The sequence below is a fragment of the Ictidomys tridecemlineatus genome, chromosome 2 (genome assembly GCF_052094955.1).
Source record: "Ictidomys tridecemlineatus isolate mIctTri1 chromosome 2, mIctTri1.hap1, whole genome shotgun sequence".
NCBI lineage: Eukaryota > Metazoa > Chordata > Mammalia > Rodentia > Sciuridae > Ictidomys > Ictidomys tridecemlineatus.
Genome location: NC_135478.1, coordinates 7,843,386 through 7,861,737, shown reverse-complemented (window position 1 = coordinate 7,861,737; position 18,352 = coordinate 7,843,386). Strand labels below are relative to the sequence as shown.

Below are 18,352 nucleotides of genomic sequence, written 5' to 3'. Positions count from 1 at the left end.
CAATTAAACTAAAATCTGTTCCTTATTAAAGAATAGTCTTTAAACAAATTTTTAAAAATTTGATTCAGGGGGCTGGGGTTGTAGCTCAGAGGTAGAGTGCTGGCCTGGCATGTGTGAGGCAGTATGTCCAATCCTCAGCACCACATAAATATAAAATATTGTGTCCACCTATAACTAAAAAATATTAAAAATTAAATAAAAGTTGATTCAGAAATTGCCTATGGCACAATATATGTGGAAAGAAAAACATTCATGTATGATGAAATTAAAAATATATACTTTTACCTAGATATCCCATCTTAAAAACTTGCCTTGAAAATAAACCACCACACATGTTTAAAAAAAATTGAGAATTTTATTCACTGCAGGTGACTCTTGGCTGCTCAAAAAATAAACAAGGTTATTGGGGGATAATATGCTTATTGGGGGATATGCTCTGAATATTAAAATAGCAACCTACAAATCACTTTCTTATTCACAAGGAAAAGTCTATATTTAAAATAGAGTTCTCTGATGGTCAATATTCTAAGCAAGTATCAAACATAGTATCACTAACCAAGGACAATAAAATGTACATCTTACTGATGATATGTAATCGCAAGTACAAAATATTTTGCAAATGAACTTCTGAATTCTCAAAATCAGGAGTTGGTTTACTCCTTACATTCATTGGGTTTCTCTCCAGTGTGACATTGTTCCTGTACTAAAAAGAAATCAGAGTAACTGAAGGCTTTGTGGCATTGTTTACATTCATAGTTTTCCACCACTGTGGAATAACATATGACTATTAAGGTATGTAGAAAACAAACATTCCCACCTTCCTTATATATCTATAGTTATTGGGCTTTGTGAGTTCGTATGTGATTATTGCGACTTGAGGAATATGTAAAGACTTTCCCACATATCTTACATTCATAAGGTTTCTCTCCTGTGTGAGTCCTTTGATGTACAGAAAGATTTGAGTAATAAGCAAAGGCTTTCCCACATTCCTTACATTTATAGGGATGTTCTCCAGTATGAATTCTTACATGTCTGTTTAAGTCTGAAGAAGCAGTATAGGCTTTCCCACATTCTTCACATTTATAAGGTTTCTCTCCAGCATGAGTTCTTATATGTTCAATAAGGCAAAAAGATCTAGCAAAGGCTTTCCCACATTCTTTACAAACAAAGGGCTTCTCTCCAGTGTGAGTTCTTATATGTGCAATGAGGCAAGTGGATGTGGTGAAGGCTTTCCCACATTCCTTACATTCATAGGGCTTCTCTCCACTGTGAGATCGTACATGTTTAGTAAGGCCTGAGGATTGAGTGAAGGCTTTTCCACATTCATTACATTTATACGGTTTTAGTCCTGTGTGAATTTGAATGTGTTTTTTAAGGTATGAAGGATTTCCAAAGGATTTTCTACATTCCTTACATTCATAGGGTTTTTCTTCATTATGAATTCTTACATGTTTAGTTAGGTATGAAGAAACAGTGAAAGACTTCCCACATTCCTTACATTCATAGGGCTTTTCTTTACTGTGAATTCGTACATGTTGAGAAAGGCCCCAATACTGAGCGAAAGCTTTCCCACATTCTGAACATTTATAGGGTTTTTCTCCAGTGTGGGTTCGCATGTGCTTATTAAGGTAAGCAGGATATCTAAAACTTTTTCCACATTCCTTACATCTATAGGGATTTTTTACATTGAGACTTTCTATATGCATAGCAAGGTTTGTGGATATAATAAAACTGCTCCCATATTCATTCCATTCACAGAGTTTTTCTTCACTGTGAGTTCCCATAAGGGCCTGAAGGTATGACTGATTCATGAAGGCCTTCCCATAGTCACTACAATCAAAGGGTTTCTCTTGTGTGCATGGTCTCTTATACGCAACATTTGGAGTTGGGCTGAGGGTTTTTCCATGTTCATTAAACTCAGTAAGTTTATCTCCAATAGAAGTTTTCATGTGCAGAGTAAGGAAATCTTTTCCATACTGATCACAATCATAACTTCTCCCTACATTTTGAACTCTCATGTGTGTCTTGAAAAATGAATGTTCATGACAGACTTCTTCAGGTTGGTTATAGTCATAGAGTTCACCAACACTATTGCTTCTTCCCTGTTGATATGTGGACAAATACTGATTAAAGTATATCATTTTGAGGATGATAATGATTCTCCCCCATTGTGTTACATTTATATAGTTCCTGTCTTTTTTTGGCGGGGGGGGGGGAGTGGGGAACGGAACCCAGGGTTTTGCATATAGTTGGTAAGAACTCCAAAATTGAACTACAATCTCAACCCAAATCCTTTAATTTTATTTTGAAAGAGTCTTGCTAAGTTGACCAGGCTGGCCTGGAACTTGAAATCTTCCTGCTTTAATCATTTAAGTATTGGAAATACAGGTGTGCACTACCATACTCAGTTTATTATGTTTTCTTTCTAATTGAGCAGTAGTAAAATACTGCCAGAATCCTGTGCCATTCTCTAATCTTAGACTGTTAAGAAGGATGTATACTGTAAACTCTAAATCAACAGTTTCATGAGACATTTAGGGCACTCTTAAATTCATTATATTCAGAATATCTCTCCAGACATTTCTCTTTCTTGGGTGAATGCTACTTTTCTCATGCTTCTCTCATTTGGACTGATTTTCTAAAATGGAATTTGTAATCTTCTATGAATACAGAAAATAAGAGACATCCCCTGTTAAACTTACTATTTGTATCCCAATGCAGGTTTGTCCCCTCAAAAACTCCTGCTTAAGCATGGACTCACTGGTACTAAGTCTCATTTCACATTCTGAAAATAGACAGAAAAACAAAATTAACAATTGGAGAAAGAAATGGCATACTGAAGGAGTTACAAATAATACAACTGGGTATATAGCTCAATGGTAAAGTGCTTAGTTAGAATGCTGAAGCCCTGGGTTCCATCCCCAGCAAAACACACACACATACACAACATTAAAGCTGACCCTTTTTTTTCTTTCTTTTCTTCCTTTTATTTGTGTGTGTTTTCCTTTCAGTATGAGGCATTGAATCCAGGCCAGGCAAGCACTTTATCATTGAACTACATCCCCAGAAAGACAGAAATGATTTTTATTTATTTTTAAATTAAACTAGCTTAAAAATTTGAAAACTTAAGCAAGGCCCAATAGCTCATACTTGTAATTCTAGTTACTCAGGAAGCTAAGGCAGGAGGATCAAGTCCACCCTGGGCAACTAAGTGAGACCATATCTCAAAACAAATAAAAAGGGCTGGGGATATAGCTTAGTGGTAGAGTGTTGCCTCACATGTGCAAGGTCCTGGGTATGTACCACCCCAGTAGCACAAAAAACAAAACAAAAATTTTAAAATTTAAAAAAAGAAAAGTTGGGAATTTTAACTTGATTAAAAATTTTTCAAAGCTATGGATGCAAATAATTTTAAATAGTTTATTACAAATTGATTCCTTGAAAATTAAAGCAAATGGTAAACAGAATGAATGTGTGTGTGTGTGTGTATGTGTGTGTGTGTTTGGTGGTGCTAGGGACTGAACCCAGGGTCTCAAATATACTGAGCTATTCTCCCAGTCCCAAGATGAATATTATCAGGTATAGAAAATATCCAAGATCTAGGGCTGGGGATATGGCTCAAGCGGTAGAGCACTTGCCTGGCATGCGTGTGGCCTGGGTTCGATCTTCACACCACATACAAACAAAGATGTTGTGTCTGCCGAAAACTGAAAAAATAAATATTAAAATTCTCTCTCTCTCTTTAAAAAAAAAAACTATCAAGATCTAGACACACAGCATACATCAAAATTATATACTTCAGGGACTGGGGATGTGACTCAAGCGGTAGCACGCTCACCGGGCATGTGTGCGGCCCAGGTTCGATCCTCAGCACCACATACCAACAAAGATGTTGTGTCCGCCGAGAACTAAAAAATAAATATTAAAAAAATTCTCTCTCTCTCTCTCTCTTTCCTCTCTCACTCTCTCTTTAAAAAAAAATTATATACTTCAAGAAGAAATAGAATAGGTTTTTTTGTGAAATTATAAGAAAATCTGAGTAGACAAAAAGTAGATGAAGATGGGAAGCTGAAGATATTCTCAGATATATGACCTCAACATTCTGAAATAAAGTGCATCTTAAACAGTTTCCTTCACACTCACCTTGGAGATCTCCTCTCTGCACTGCCCACAAATCTGTTTCTTTCTCCAACCAAGAGATCAGACTAGGTTTGATGAGCTGACAACCTGTACATGGGGAAAAATGCACTAATAGAAGAAACTGATGCAAGAGATCATAAATCTTCACATTATTCAGGAATGTTGCTTCTAATTAAAACAGTTAAATTATTTCAGAGGAGTTAAAAATGCAAGTAGTACCTTTGTGCTCCCAAAACACTGGGTATACCTGACCCCTGAAACTCAAATTAATGATTATGTATACAAAGGGCTAAAAGTTTCAATTATTTAGGAAGTGAAATGAAGAGAGCTTTATTCTTATTGGTAAAAAACTATCCCAATGATTCTGAAACAATGATACATCAGATTCATCCAGAGGGTTTATTAAAAAGTTTATAAAAAATACGAGGGCTGGGGTATGGCTCAGTTGGTAGAGTGCCCTTGCATGCACAAGGCCCTGGGTTCAATCCCCAGCACCAAAAAAAAAAAAAAAAAAAAAAAAAGATGCACAAGGACTGGGGTTATGGCTCAGTGGTAGGACTGAACCCAGGGTCTCATACATACTGAGCTACTAGCATGTGTGAGGCACTGGGTTCAATCCTCAGCACGACATAAAAATAAATAAATAGATAGATAGATAAATAAATTAAGGGTATTGTGTACATCTACAGCTAAAAAAAAAAAAAAGAAGATGCATGAGAATCAGGCATAGTAGCTCACTGAGCCTGTTATTCCAGACCCTCAAAAGGCTGAGGCTGGAGGATTGTGAGTCAAAGCCATCCTCATCAACTTAGTGAGGCCATAAGCAACTTAGTGAGTTCCTGTCTCAATATAAAAAATAAAATGGCTGAGGATGTTGCTCAATGGTTAAGATCCCTGTGTTCAATCCTTGTTTTAAAAAAAAAAAAAAAAAAAAAGCACAACAAGGATCTACCCAATGACATAATTGTATGTCAAAGGAGACTACTAACATATTTCTAAAAACGTCATGGTGATATGTTCATCTTGGCTCACATTTTAAGAATTATAACATTAGATTAAAATGTATTAAGCAGAGACTATGCCCCTGTTATTTTCCAACATAGTCAGAGTTGACATCACTGTGCTGCAGCATCAGTGTACAAGTACAGAACACCCATCTTCCCTAAGCTACAAGGAATGATGGCAGTCTTACCTACTGAGGCCAGGTTCTGGTAGTTCTCCAACATCACATCTCTGTATAGTTCTCTGTGCGTTTGATCCAATAGAATCCACTCCTCTTGGGTGAAGTTCACAGCCACATCCTCAAAGGTCACCAAGTTCTTGAAAAAAAAAAAAAACAGTCATTAAGTCATAAATTATATATACAATAATATGGCTTTGAACTCATGATCTTCCAGCCTCAGCCTTCTGAGGTGCTAAAATGACAGGTGTGAGCTACCGCACCTGGCTCTTGTGCATCTTTCAATAAGCCCTCCAGATGAATCTGATGTATTTTTGTTTCAGAATCATTGGGATTTTTTTTTTTTTTACCAATAAGGATACTTCTTCATTTCATTTTACTTCCTAAATGATTGAACCTTTTAGCACTTTGTATACACAATGTCATTACACACATGCCAATCTGAGTAACAAGTACAATAGAAACATCTCCACTGATGTTCACAAGAGAATGAGGAAGTGAGACCAGTGCCTACACAGGGATCTGAGGGCTTCCATTGTCTACCAAGGGTTCAGTAGTCCTGGCAACTCTTCTCTCTATCCACCTCACTTTAAGTCTGATCACCTCTGGTCATGTGGCTTTAATGGCCCTTCTGACACATGAATTGATCTCACTACAACCTGCCTGGAAGCTGTTCTCATCTTACTTTTTTCTTCTGAAGTACCTGAGGGCACTGTATATGCTTCATAATCAGTGTGAATGAATAAGTCTTTAGAAGAAGAACACATTTTCTTCTTCCTATCATCTATCAGAGCAAACAAACATGCACTCAGAACTTGGAGTGTCTTGATCAGTTGCTAATCACTGAACAATGAGGGAGATTTTCAAGGTAACACCTTGCTAATATGAGAAGCTCCATTTCCTGGAGAAAACTAACTGGGGACTCAGCTCTTCAGTGAGGCTCTGTTGACCTCACTGAAGAAGGTGTGGAGACAAATCTGCCTAAAAGGAAATGTGTCTACATGTTGGAGCAAGTATGTCATTATGGGGGACACTGCTTCTGCATACCTGATAATAGTGTGTCAGGTAGTCAGTCAACATCCTTGATGTCTCTATCTTTTCTTCATGAAGGCAGAGTGAGTCCCTAGAAAGAACTCCTGGAAAAGAGAGAAAGCATGGTAATCCAGAGCTGACCATAATTTGTACACTTGCATGACTAGAAGTCACTCCATTCTAAAATGAAATTCCCATATAATTGCATATTCAGTAAAATTCACATACATGTTTCTACCATACAATGCTAGAGTATCCTGAATCACCTAGAGCCATAAAAAGGATGGTGAGCCATGCTGCCCACCAGGAAAACTATAAAACTCTCATTTTATAGGTAGAGAAATTTCAGAAAGATGTGACTTTATTTCTCCATGGTGATAAATGTCATGAGGGAGATTATATGGCTTGTTGGTGGCATGGAGAAACTGCAAATTTTAAAAATTTTCAATTCAATCAGGTAGAATAAGAATCTGAAACTTGGAATGGAGACATGTTGTTGGACCTTGAGAAAAGTCAATCTTAAACCCCCAAGAGAGTCTGAGACCCACTAACCAGGCAGGTAGGTTGTCCTTGGTATCTAAAGAGGCAACCTACTCTCAATGAAAACCCTGTGATAATCTCAACTGGGCCTGAGATCTTGGAAAGAAATGTACATTTTCAAGATAAACCATGATCTGCTATTGTCACTAGAGTAAAAACCAATAACAATCCAGGGATATAGATATATAATATAATGTAAGAAGAAAAGCTCACGCAACAAAATAATCCCAGTCTGGAAATAATATCAGAGGAAAATCACAAAACAAGTATAAGTGGAAGGTAAAACTAAATAGGGCCATATTCATTGATGTGGGGCCACTTAATAGACATCTGGATCCCACATATTAGCTAATAGTTAAATAATAGTTTAATTAGATGATAAACCTGCACTCAATGGTGATCTTAAGGTTAGTGAGACGGATAATGCAAGAGATTTCCTGGCATAATAAAAGAGAAGGAATCCTAGAGATAAAGGAAGATTGTACTGAATTTATATGTGATTGTACTATATTTATATGTGAAAATGGCTCCCCTTCACCAATTGATGTTAAGGGCACAGAAGACATTCTCTTCATGAAGGTAGTAAAAAAAAACAGGTTAGTGAATGAAGACCCTCCATCCCTGAAAAGCTCTGTGGTTACACTGTGCCAGGCCATCACTGAGATGAGTTCCTTGATTATAACAGGAATGGCCAAAATCCAGAGCAGTATAAACCAAGTATGTGGCACTTACAACCATCTATAAACATGAGGTCACACCAACTGTCTTTCTGCTAGTTATGCTTCTGTTGGCACCACCATCTACACACTTGCAAATAGTTCATAAGTAGCAGCAGCATTCATAAGTATGGGGTCTACTCAAGGAAAATGTTTCAGTATAAAGAAGTGCAACAAAGGGAGCATGTTCCTACAATCAGCCATCTTATTACGCCCACCACCTCAGAACATCCCTTCAGGAGATCAGAGGTAGAGTTTGGGTAGAAGGTTGAACTTCAGCTATCCACCCAAACAGTATTTGACGCTGTGTTTGTGAATACAAATATTTACTGAGATTGATAATTAACATAAGAGGCTTTTTATGGAGAACTTACCAGTGTTCAGCCTGATTCTGATGAACTCCTTGAATTTCATTTCACAAATTTCCAATTTGTGAAATGAAAACACTTTCATGTTTTCTTCTATTTTCCCTTGATTTATGGCATTGGAATAAATATCACTTATTTTTCCTGTCAGTAACATATTAAAGAATAGATCCTTTCTTTAGTTTTTTTTTTTTTTAACCCAGCAATAAAAAAGAAGTCTTGAAGGGAGAAACCCTTGAAGAAGGCTGAGGGAGGAGCATCATGAATTCAAAGCCAGACTCAGCAACTTGGTGAGGGTCTAAGCAACTCAGTGAGACCCTGTCTCTAAATAAAACACATAAAAGGGCTGGGGATGTGACTCAGTGGTTAAGTGTCCCCCGAGTTCAATCCCCAGTATAAGAAAGAAAGAAAAGAAAAAAAAAGAAAAGAAATGAACTCAGTCAACTCACAAGACACTTTTCCCTCCTTGTACTCCCCTCTCTTTCAATGTTACCTTTTTGTTTTTCAGTCTCTGCTTAAAAATCCCTCTCTGTTCTTACCTTTTCCTATTGCCTTGTAAAGAGAGAGAAAAATCACACTGACCTCTATTTCACTTTCAGAACATTCAATCAATTTGGACTTATACATTTATTTGTGTAGTTAGATGACAATCTACTTCACTAGGTTACAAGTTCCCTAAGAATAGCTTTAGGATGAATTTTTTTTCACTATGCTTTGATCAAATATTCAAGAATTCATTAAACATGCCATATCCTACAGTAAATTAAGAGATGAAGAAATGACTAGGTTCTAGCAATTTTAAGTTGGTCAAAACTCTTGAATGGGCTGGCCTAGGTGCCTCTATTGCAGCCTGCAGGAGGTTTGGTGAACACAAATTTGTCAGCATTCTTAAATGGCTATGCACTGAGGAAGGTTTCTCCCAGCAGAAATATCCTTTCTTAGGAATCAAGAGCCCAGAGCCCTCATTCATATTCAGAATTATCCTGGGACCTGTAAAATTTCTTTTCCCCTAAAGTGAAAACCCGAAGATGGGGGAGGGAAGAAGACTAGGAAGGAACCCTATCAAGAAGGCCTTATTCATCAGCCCAGATGTCACTGTGAACAGAGACTGATGTGCAAACTTGGGATACTTAGTCTCTCTTGCTGGAAAAAGAGGACCTGTGGGTTCCCAGTATCCAGGAACTAATTCCCCTTCCAGCTGAATAGTTCTTTACATCTTACCAAGGGCAGAGGCATAGGAAAGGCCATCTGCCCCTGATTTTTGCTACCCTTTCTTCATCACAGGGTTGCCAGCTTCATCATATAGCTGTGAAAAAAACTGAGTGCAGGTTTCAAGTGGTTTGTTCAAGATCCCTAAACCAGTAATTGGGGAGCCAGATTCTGATCTTCTGTATATACTATTAAAATGAAAGTGGATTGCTAGGAATGATGGCATATGCCTGTAATCCCAGTGACACAGAAGGAGGAGGCAGGAGGATTTCAAGTTCAAGGCCAGCCTCAGAAACTTAGTGAGGCCCTATGAAATTGAGACCTTATCTCAATATAAAAAATATTTTTTAAGAGAGAGAGATGAGAGAAAGAGAGATAGAGAGAATTTTAATATTTATTTATTTTTTTTAGTTCTCGGCGGACACAACATCTTTCTTTGTATGTGGTACTAGGATCGAACCTGGGCCGCACGCGTGCCAGGCGAGCGTGCTACCACCTGAGCCATATCCCCAGCCCCATAAAAAGTATTTAATAAATGGCTGGGAATGTTGCTCACTGGTTAAGTGCCCCAGGTATAATCACCAGTACTGGCTTTACCTCCCCTCACAAAAAAGTGAGCCAACCATTTAATGTACCTCATGAGAAGGACAACTTCTTGTTTCTTCACTGTCTGATGCCACTTCTCAAACTCGATACCCCTCCCTTATTAAACAAGCATCCAGAAAGCCTGTGTTCTACCTATATCATATGTGGTTACATTCCTCGGCTCTAAACCAGAGCCTTGAGAATGCAGGGTCGTTTCTCTAGCTAAAGCAGGGAGCTGGCCAGGATCTCAAGAGTAGCTCTTGAGATCATCTCCTTCCTCCTCTGCAGATGAACACCCACCTTGGCTGTGAGCTGGAGGGAAAAGAGCAACCTAAAACATCTTCCCTGGCAACAAACATCCTCTGGGCAAGTCTTAGGGATGGTAGAAGATGTTTCCTCTTAGAATTCTGGCTTGGCAACAGTGGGTTCCTCAGAGGATAGGCTGAAGTTCCAAGGGGAACCCTGAAGAAATCCATACGACATGCAAAGAAGCTGAGTGGGGAGAGGGAAACAGAGCAGACAGCCCATGGGCCATTCAGCAAATCTACCCCCTAGGGCCTTGCTCAGATGTTAACAGTGAGATTCAGAGATTGGAAGAAAGGGCAATGGATGAGATAGTATCTTTCAGGTCACTCAGGAAGCCTGAACATGAAGATTTTGCAACAATAGGACATCCTACCTCTCTGACCTTGAACTGGGCGCAGCAAGGATGGGGGGATTGACAGATGCTATTTGGAAACTATCCAGTTCATCCAGGATCTGGGTTTAAGAGTCCCAACAGCAGAGTGTGACTCCAGGACAGAAAGATGCCACTCCAACACATCATAGCAGAGGAAAGGAAAAGCTTCAGGCCTGAGTTCTAAAACCACAATGAGGGCCTGGGTACTTCCAGTTCCTAGAAACCTGGAGTTGCATGGCTTTTGCCTAGAAGCCCACTTAGAAAAATAAGACAAGATAGTGGAGGAAAGGGAAAGGATTAATTAGGACTTCCCATGACTTGTGTATGGACATCATGGGAATCCTCACTCCTCACTCTGAATACAATTTAATAAAGTTTTTAATTTTAAAAGTTTTTAATTGGGCTGGGGATGTGGCTTAAGTGGTAATGCGCTTGCCTGGCATGTGTGGGATGCTGGGTTCGATCCTCAGCACCACATAAAATAAAATAAAGATGTTGCATCCACCAAAAACTGAAAAATAAATATTAAAAAATTTTCTCTCGAAAAAAAAAAGTTTTTAATCTAGGAAAATGAATGAAATAATTATGATCAAAATCACTTTGATCACAACACTGATCAAAGTCTATGTAACCACAATCATATTTTAAAGTTATTCTGAGAGAGAGACACCAAGAACTAGATACAGTCCCTAAGGGTACACCCTTCAGGACTTACTTAGTCCAACCATGCTCCACCTGACGACAGTTACCAACCAGTTATCCTTTCAAATTATTAATCTATCAAATGAATTAATCCACTGAGGGGGCTTGTGCCTTCATGATCCAATCATTTTCTAAAAGCCTTACCTCTGAATAATACTGCGTTACCTTCAACACATGAGGTTTTAGGAGACATTCCAAATTCAAACCCTAATAGCAGATTTCCCTATAGGTATGGAGTGCAGTGCATTTTGACAGAGAGCAAAGTGTTTACTAGGATGATAGACCAACCAGCAAGCTCAGGAACAACATAAGAGAATCTAAATGAAAGGAAGAGTCAACACAGTTGTGTGTGCCTGTAATCCCAGCAATTTAGGAGACAGGAGGATTGTCAGTCCAAGTAACTTTGCAAGATTCTGTCTCAAGATTTTAAGAAAGGGCTGTGGGTGCAGCTTAATGCTAGAGTACCCCTGGGTTCAATTCCAAGTATCTAAAATAAATAAATAGCAGAAATGTCCCATGTCCAATTTGTACCTTTGGTGAGACTGCCCATGAGCAACCCCAAGGTGAAAGTTCTACTGAATTAAAGGAAAACCTGTTACAGGGATGAAATCATCTTCAATGGCAAGACATTAGCAAATGGAGTGATTTCCTCTAAAGTGATATGTCACCAACAGTGAAATTCTGGGCCAGGCTGATGTTGTGTGGGATATCAGAATGTAGTGTTCTTTCCCTGTTTATACCCACATAGACTGATGTGGGTATCAATTTTTTTTTTTAAGAGAGAGTGAGAGAGGAGAGAGAGAGAGAATTTTTAATATTTATTTCTTAGTTCTTGGCGGACACAACATCTTTGTTGGTATGTGGTGCTGAGGATCGAACCCGGGCCGCACGCATGCCAGGCGAGCGCGCTACCGCTTGAGCCACATCCCCAGCCCGTGGGTATCAATTTTTATCATGTTTGGGAGAAGTGTGGTTTATGTGGTGTGTGTATGAGCCTCTATATTTTAAATCAATAAAAGTACTTACACGAATATAATAAGATCAACAAACAACAGAACAGTATACAGCTGTACCTGACAGGAATTTTGGATTTTATTTTATTTTTGACACTAGGGATTGAACCCAGGGTGCTAACTACTAAGCCATATCCCCAGCCCGTTTTTTATATTTTATTTAGATACAGGGTATTGTTCAGTTGCTTAGGGGCCTCACTAAATTGCTAAGGCTTGATTTGAACTCTCGATCCTCCTACTTCAGCTGCTGGGATTATAGGCATGCACCACCATGCCTGGCTGGATTATTGGATTTTAGATAGCTTAGACTCCAGTAGGTCCCATAATTAAAAGGGCAGCTACTTGGCCCATGGGAAAATTCACAGTTAACAGTTCCCAGGAAAGTATATACACTTGATCTGTCCTCCAGCCCATATAGGATGGAGGAAAGATGGAAAATGTATAAAGATAGGTAAAACCATGGAGCAACATAGAAACCTATTTAGAGGTCCATTTGCTGAACTGGAATTTTTTTGGGGGGGAGTACTGGGGATTGAACTCAGAGCCACTCTAGCACTGGAGGGAAAAAACCCAGGTTAAAATGGAGTTTTTATTTTTATTGCAGTACTAAGGTAAAAATGAATCCAGGGGTGCTGTACCACTGAGCTATATGTCCAGTTTTTTTTTTTATTTTTTATTTTGAGACAGGGTCTCACTAAATTCCCCAGGGTGGCCTCAAACTTGTGATTCCCCTACATTAGCCTTCCATATGTTGCTGGGATTTCAGGCATGCACCATTGCTCAAGCCGTGGCTTCTCCAATTTGGCTGGGCATGGTGGCACATGCCTGTAATTCCAGAGTCTTGGAAGGCCTAGGCAGGAAGATGGCAAGTTTGAGACCAGGAAATTTAGTGACACCCTGTCTCAAAATAAAAAAATAAACAATAAAGGGCTGAGGATGTAGCTCAGTGGTGGAGTGCCCTTGGATTTAACTCTCAGTTCTTAAAACAAAAACAAAAAAGTCAAAACAAAAACCCAACATTCATAATTTCTCCTATTATATGTTGCATTTCAACATACAGTATTAATTTTTTTCTGTCAGTTATGAATTGGAGATCAGACTCCTCCTCTAGCTTTTTTTTTCCCAAAAAAAGAGCACTAGTGTGAAAACTGCCAGTACTACTTGATGTATTCCTTTCACCCTAGAAATCTCAACAGCTAATTTATAATAGGCTTCTGTTACCTGATATTCCATTCCTTTTCAGCATGACTAATTCTACAATGTGTATAGTTGTTTAGTTCTGTTTGCTTAGCACTCTCCTTACTTTCACCAACTCCCATACAAATAAACAACAAAATAATATTGTGCTTTACTTCCAAAATATTTATTTCCTTGGTTAAATGCTTGTGTCCTCCTTCAGTTTGCAATTTTCCAAGAGCTGGATGAACTTTTTCATTTTTCCTTGATCAATCATCCACACACATGAAGAGTGCATGAAGAGTTGAAAGGATAAAAAGAGTCTGGCAATTTCACCTTATTTAAAACTTGCAAATAGGCTGGGTGTGGTGGTGCTTGGCTGTATCACAGCGACTTGGAAGGTGGAGGCAGGAGGATGGCAAGTTTGAGGTAAGCCTTAGCAACTTAGTGAGGTCCTAAGCAATTTAGTGAAACTCTGTCTCTAAATAAAAAAATAAAAAGGGCTGGGATGTGGTTCAATGTTAAAGCAATGGGTTCAATCCTCAGTACAGAAAACAGTCAGTTGCAGTGGTACACACCTGTAGCTACTTGGGAGGCTGAGGTAGAAATATCACTTTAGCCCAGCCTATGCTAAGAACCCATCTCAAATAAAAAAACAAAACAAAACAACTTTGCAAATTATTTTATTATTTTCTGTTCTGTAACAATCATCTAAGTATGTTACTACAATCATATTTAAAACTTAGTCATTGTAAGCTGTATCTTGACTCTACCTTCACTCTTTCATTTCCTGAACTCCATTCTCAAACTAGGAAGTCCTTGAATTCCATTATAGTCAGATATATATTCAAATCACTTCCCTGCTTAAACCATTTCATAAGGCCCCACGGCCTCACAATATAACCCAGTCATTTTTCTGGTCCTATCTCACTCCAGTCTTCTTCCAGCACTCTCCCTCTCTGTGCAGCTTTAGCCAACTCCCTTTTCTCAGTTCAGGAACTGCTCTAGGCTCTCAATTGCTCTGGGATTTTGTTCATAAAGTTACCATCTCCTAAAATCTTCTTACTCTACCTCAATGATCTAACCATCAAATCCTACTCTTGTCCTGTTCTCAATGTAAATATCAATCCTTCTCAATATACTCTCCCCTCTTACCAATTCTAGGTGTTTAAATTATGAGTATGTTTAAGAATTTACCCTGTTAAAGGTCAATTTGATTAGTTGTGGGTTGGAGATTAAACCTATTGGTAAAGCTCTTGCCTAGCATTCACAAGGGCCTTGGTTCCATCTCAAGCACACAAAAGAAAAAACAGGGGTGGGGGTGGGGGTGCAGCGTAATAAAATCTCTATCCTTTCTCCTTGTAGGTCCTGGTTTTGAAGCTCTTTAGGGATGTACAGACCCAAAACCTCAGATAAAGAGGTATCCTTTAGTAGAAAGACCCGAGGTCTACAACCGCTTGCGGTAATCACCCAGGGAAACGCGCCTAAGACAGTATCTGTATCTTCCCACCTTAACATCAGGTGGCAAAATGAACACAGGCTCGCAAAGACAAAGTCAAGTTCTCAGGTGAAATATTTGTTTGCATAAGAAAAGGAAGACCGCCCCCCCCTTCTGACCGCCTTTCACCCAGGGCTCACCAGAACGTGTGGGATCGCTAGGTCTTTGAGGACGGAGGACGCGGGGCCAGAATCTATGATTCGACAGGAAAAAAAATTCCTTCTGGAAAATAAGTGAGAAAGGTTCCTGGAGGCTTTTGAAGAGGGGAGCTGGGTGAATGCGGTCACTCCGACGACCTAGTATAACGACACTTTCCAACCCGCTCCTCCCGGGGACCAGTGGCCGGACTCGCGGCCCCGGCGGACAGAAGAGGAGCGGGCAAGGCCTTTTCACCGAGGCTCCTCGGAGCCGGGGTCAGACCTGTCAGTGTCGCCTCATTCCCACACCCGGACCCTCGGCTGCGCGCGAGCGTCCCAAATAAAGCGCGGACCGACCCCCACCAGGCTAAGCAGGTCTTTGACAAGCGCCGCCGCCGGCGGAAGAGAGGGGCACGTCTTACGACGTCACTTCCGCCCACTCCTCGGCGGGGCCGGGGGCTTCCTCCGTTCTGGATCCGTGCCGGCGGAGAAATCCTATTTCCCCCCATCCCCATCATGGCCCTGAGGCCTATTCTGCGTTAGGACTAGACAGAAACGGGCCCCGAGGACACGGTCAAACTTCGAACCACTCCTCCGCTGGGCTACGGGTGGGGGCGGTGTTGGAGGAGGGTCGAGGCCCGGCGCCCTGCGGTGCGGACGGCGGGATGGACTGAAAGGGCCGCCCTAGGGGCGGGAGCTCACGCCACCGGAGCTCCCCACCGGAGCTCCCGAAAGCTTCCTGCGTGCCTGTCACCTACCTGTTGCCTAGCCTCACACAGTGTTTCCCACGTGAAGCAGGGCCAACTAAACCCACGGAGCGGAGGACACAGCCACACTGGAGCAGAAGCTCAAGGCACAAGATGAACAGGACTGACTTTTAGACACAGACATTGAAACCTTAGGATTTATTGTGATAGCTGAAGGATGGCTCTAAATTATTTTTCTTTGTTTCTTGCTGTTCTTGTAATTTGGGGACGGGGAGGGGCATTGTGGGGGCTGGGGATTGAACCCAGGTCCTTGTGCACTCTACCAGTGAGCTACATCCACAGCTTTTTGTTGTCCTTATTGTTATTATTTTTGGTACTAGAAATTGTACCCAATAGTGCTTTACCACTGAGCTGCATCCCCAAACCCTATTAATTTTTTGAGACAGAGTCTCACTAAGTTGCTTAGGCTGTCCTACAACTTGTGGTCCTCCTGCTTCAGCCTCAGGAGTAGCTGCACCACCATGCACCACTATGATCAGCTATGAGTTTTTTTTTTTTTTAAGCAATATATTTTGAAAAAAGAATTTGGAATTTTCCACTGAATTTGGTGGGGTTCTCTTTTTCTTTCTTCTTCTTTTTTTTTTCTTTTTTGGAACTGGAGATTGAACCCAGGGCTTTGCAAATGTGAGACAAATATTTTGCTGCTGAGCTGCATCCCAGCCCTTTCCACTGAATTTGAACTTATGTATGACCTATATGGCAAAATTCATGTTCATCAAGAGAAATATAAAAGATTATTCATAGGAACTTTATTTGAAAACACCTTAAGTGGAAAAAAATCCAAATTCTAAAGGAAAAACTATGTTACCTTCATTTATTGAAGTACTCCTCTGGAAAAAAAAGCAATAATTTACAGATTGTAGTAGCTATGGTTGCCACAAAACTAGTGGCTTAAAATAATACCAACTAGGCTGGAGATGTGACTGTGTGATAGAGTAGTTGCTTAGCGTACTTGAGACCTTGGATTCAATCCCTAGTACTGGAGGGAAAAAAGTAAACTTTGCAGTTTCTGTAGGCTAGAAGTGTAACCATGGTTTAGCCAAGTTCTCTGCTCAGGGATGTCATAATGCTAAAATCACATGTGGCCACGGTACAGTCCCATCTTTTTAAAATTTTTCTAGTGACAGTGATTGATTCCAGGACCTCTTGCATGCCAGGCAAGCATGCTACTACCAATGAGCTATACTCTCAGTCCTATATTCTCATCTTGAGACTGAAAACAGTGAGATATATTTCTAATTTCCCTCAGGTTATTGGCTATTTATTTCTGTGTGGCTGTGGAATTCTTGACTACTTATTTCATCAAAGCTAACAACAGAAGCTGGGTGCGGTAGGGTGTGCCCATAATCCTAGCTACCTGTTTCTCATAGACACCAGCCTGGGCAATTCAGTGAGACCCAGGCCAAAAAATAAAGCTAGAAACAGAGAACAGAGAAAGTATCTTTGCTCCTCTTCATCTCTGATTGTTTCACCCTTTTTGAAGGCGCTCACCTGGTTAGGTCAGGCCACCTCCAAGATAGTCTCCCATTTGATTAGGGACATTAATTTCACCTGGAAAAGTACTTAATTGTTGCCACATGATCATAGGTGTGATATCCCATCATAATAGTCTTTTTTTTGTGTGTGGGGAGGGTGTGATACTGGTAATTGGACCCAGGGGAACCCACTAAACTACATCCCCAGACCTTTTTATTTTTTATTTTGAGACAGGGTCTCACCAAGTTTCTGAAGCTGGCCTTGACCTTTCAATCCTCCTACCTCAGTCTCTGAAATTACTGGGATTATAGACATGAGCCACATGCCTGGCTCCAAACCATTCTTATAAAAAAAAAAAAAAATAGGGTGAGGCTCTGTGGTCAAAGCCTGTAATTCTAGCTACTCAGGAATTTGAGGGAGGAGAATCATAAGTTCCAGGCTGGTCTGGCCAATTTAGGAAGACCCTTTCTCAAAACAAAAAAGGGTGGGGATGTAGCTCTGGGTAGAGTGCTCATCTAGCAAGTATAAGGCCTAGGGTTCAATCACCAGTACTCGATGAAAGGAAAAGAAAAGGTAAAGAAAAAACAGAAGAAAGGGACTATTTGCCCGAGAGAGAGAGAGAGAGAGAGAGAGAGAGAGAGAGAGAGAGAGAGAGAGAGAGAGTGTGTGTGTGTGTGTGTGTGTATTGGGGAGCAAACCCAGGGCCTTGAACATGCTAGGCTAGGGCTAAACCATTGAGCTACATCCACCACTTACTATCTTTTATTTTATTATTTCATTTATATAAATAAGTATTTTGTAGTGCTGGGGATCAAAGCTGGGAAACTCTTGCATATTAAGCAGGAGTTTAACATGCCTGCCACTAAGGCATACCTCCAGTCCAGGGACTAATTATCTTGAGGCTACTATCTAGAGGTAATAGGCTCTTATCTTTCCATCTTTTCCCCCTTTCTTCTTGATAGTCCATTTTTAATTATTATTTACCATCTTTTCCTCTTATAAAACAAAACACAATTGGTCATGATGGTGCAAATTTATAATCCTGGTTACTTGGGAAGCTGAGGCAGGGAGATTACAAGTTTGAGGCCAGCCTCAGGAATTTAGTGAGGCCCTAAGCAACCTAGAGAGACCTTGCCT

At 40.1% G+C, this 18,352-nt stretch overlaps 1 protein-coding gene across 3 annotated transcripts; it reads right to left on the bottom strand.

Annotated features, from left to right (window-relative positions):
• Positions 1-335: 335 nt before the first annotated feature.
• LOC110599217 (uncharacterized) lies at positions 336-15,245 on the bottom strand. 3 transcript variants are annotated; one of them, XM_078029010.1, is made up of 7 exons: positions 14,976-15,245; positions 6,368-6,456; positions 5,333-5,459; positions 4,144-4,227; positions 3,639-3,707; positions 2,703-2,785; positions 336-2,102 (listed from the first exon to the last, which is right to left on the bottom strand). In XM_078029010.1, exons 2-7 carry the CDS (start codon positions 6,398-6,400, stop codon positions 837-839), a joined length of 1,662 nt encoding a protein of 553 aa, XP_077885136.1. In that variant the 5' UTR covers positions 6,401-6,456; positions 14,976-15,245; the 3' UTR covers positions 336-836. The 3 variants fall into 3 exon arrangements, with proteins under 3 accessions (XP_077885136.1, XP_021589514.1, XP_077885132.1); XM_021733839.3 differs by lacking the exon at positions 3,639-3,707; XM_078029006.1 differs by lacking the exons at positions 6,368-6,456; positions 14,976-15,245 and adding an exon at positions 3,839-3,908 and having other exon boundaries at positions 5,333-5,357.
• Between the last annotated feature and the right edge of the window lie 3,107 nt (positions 15,246-18,352).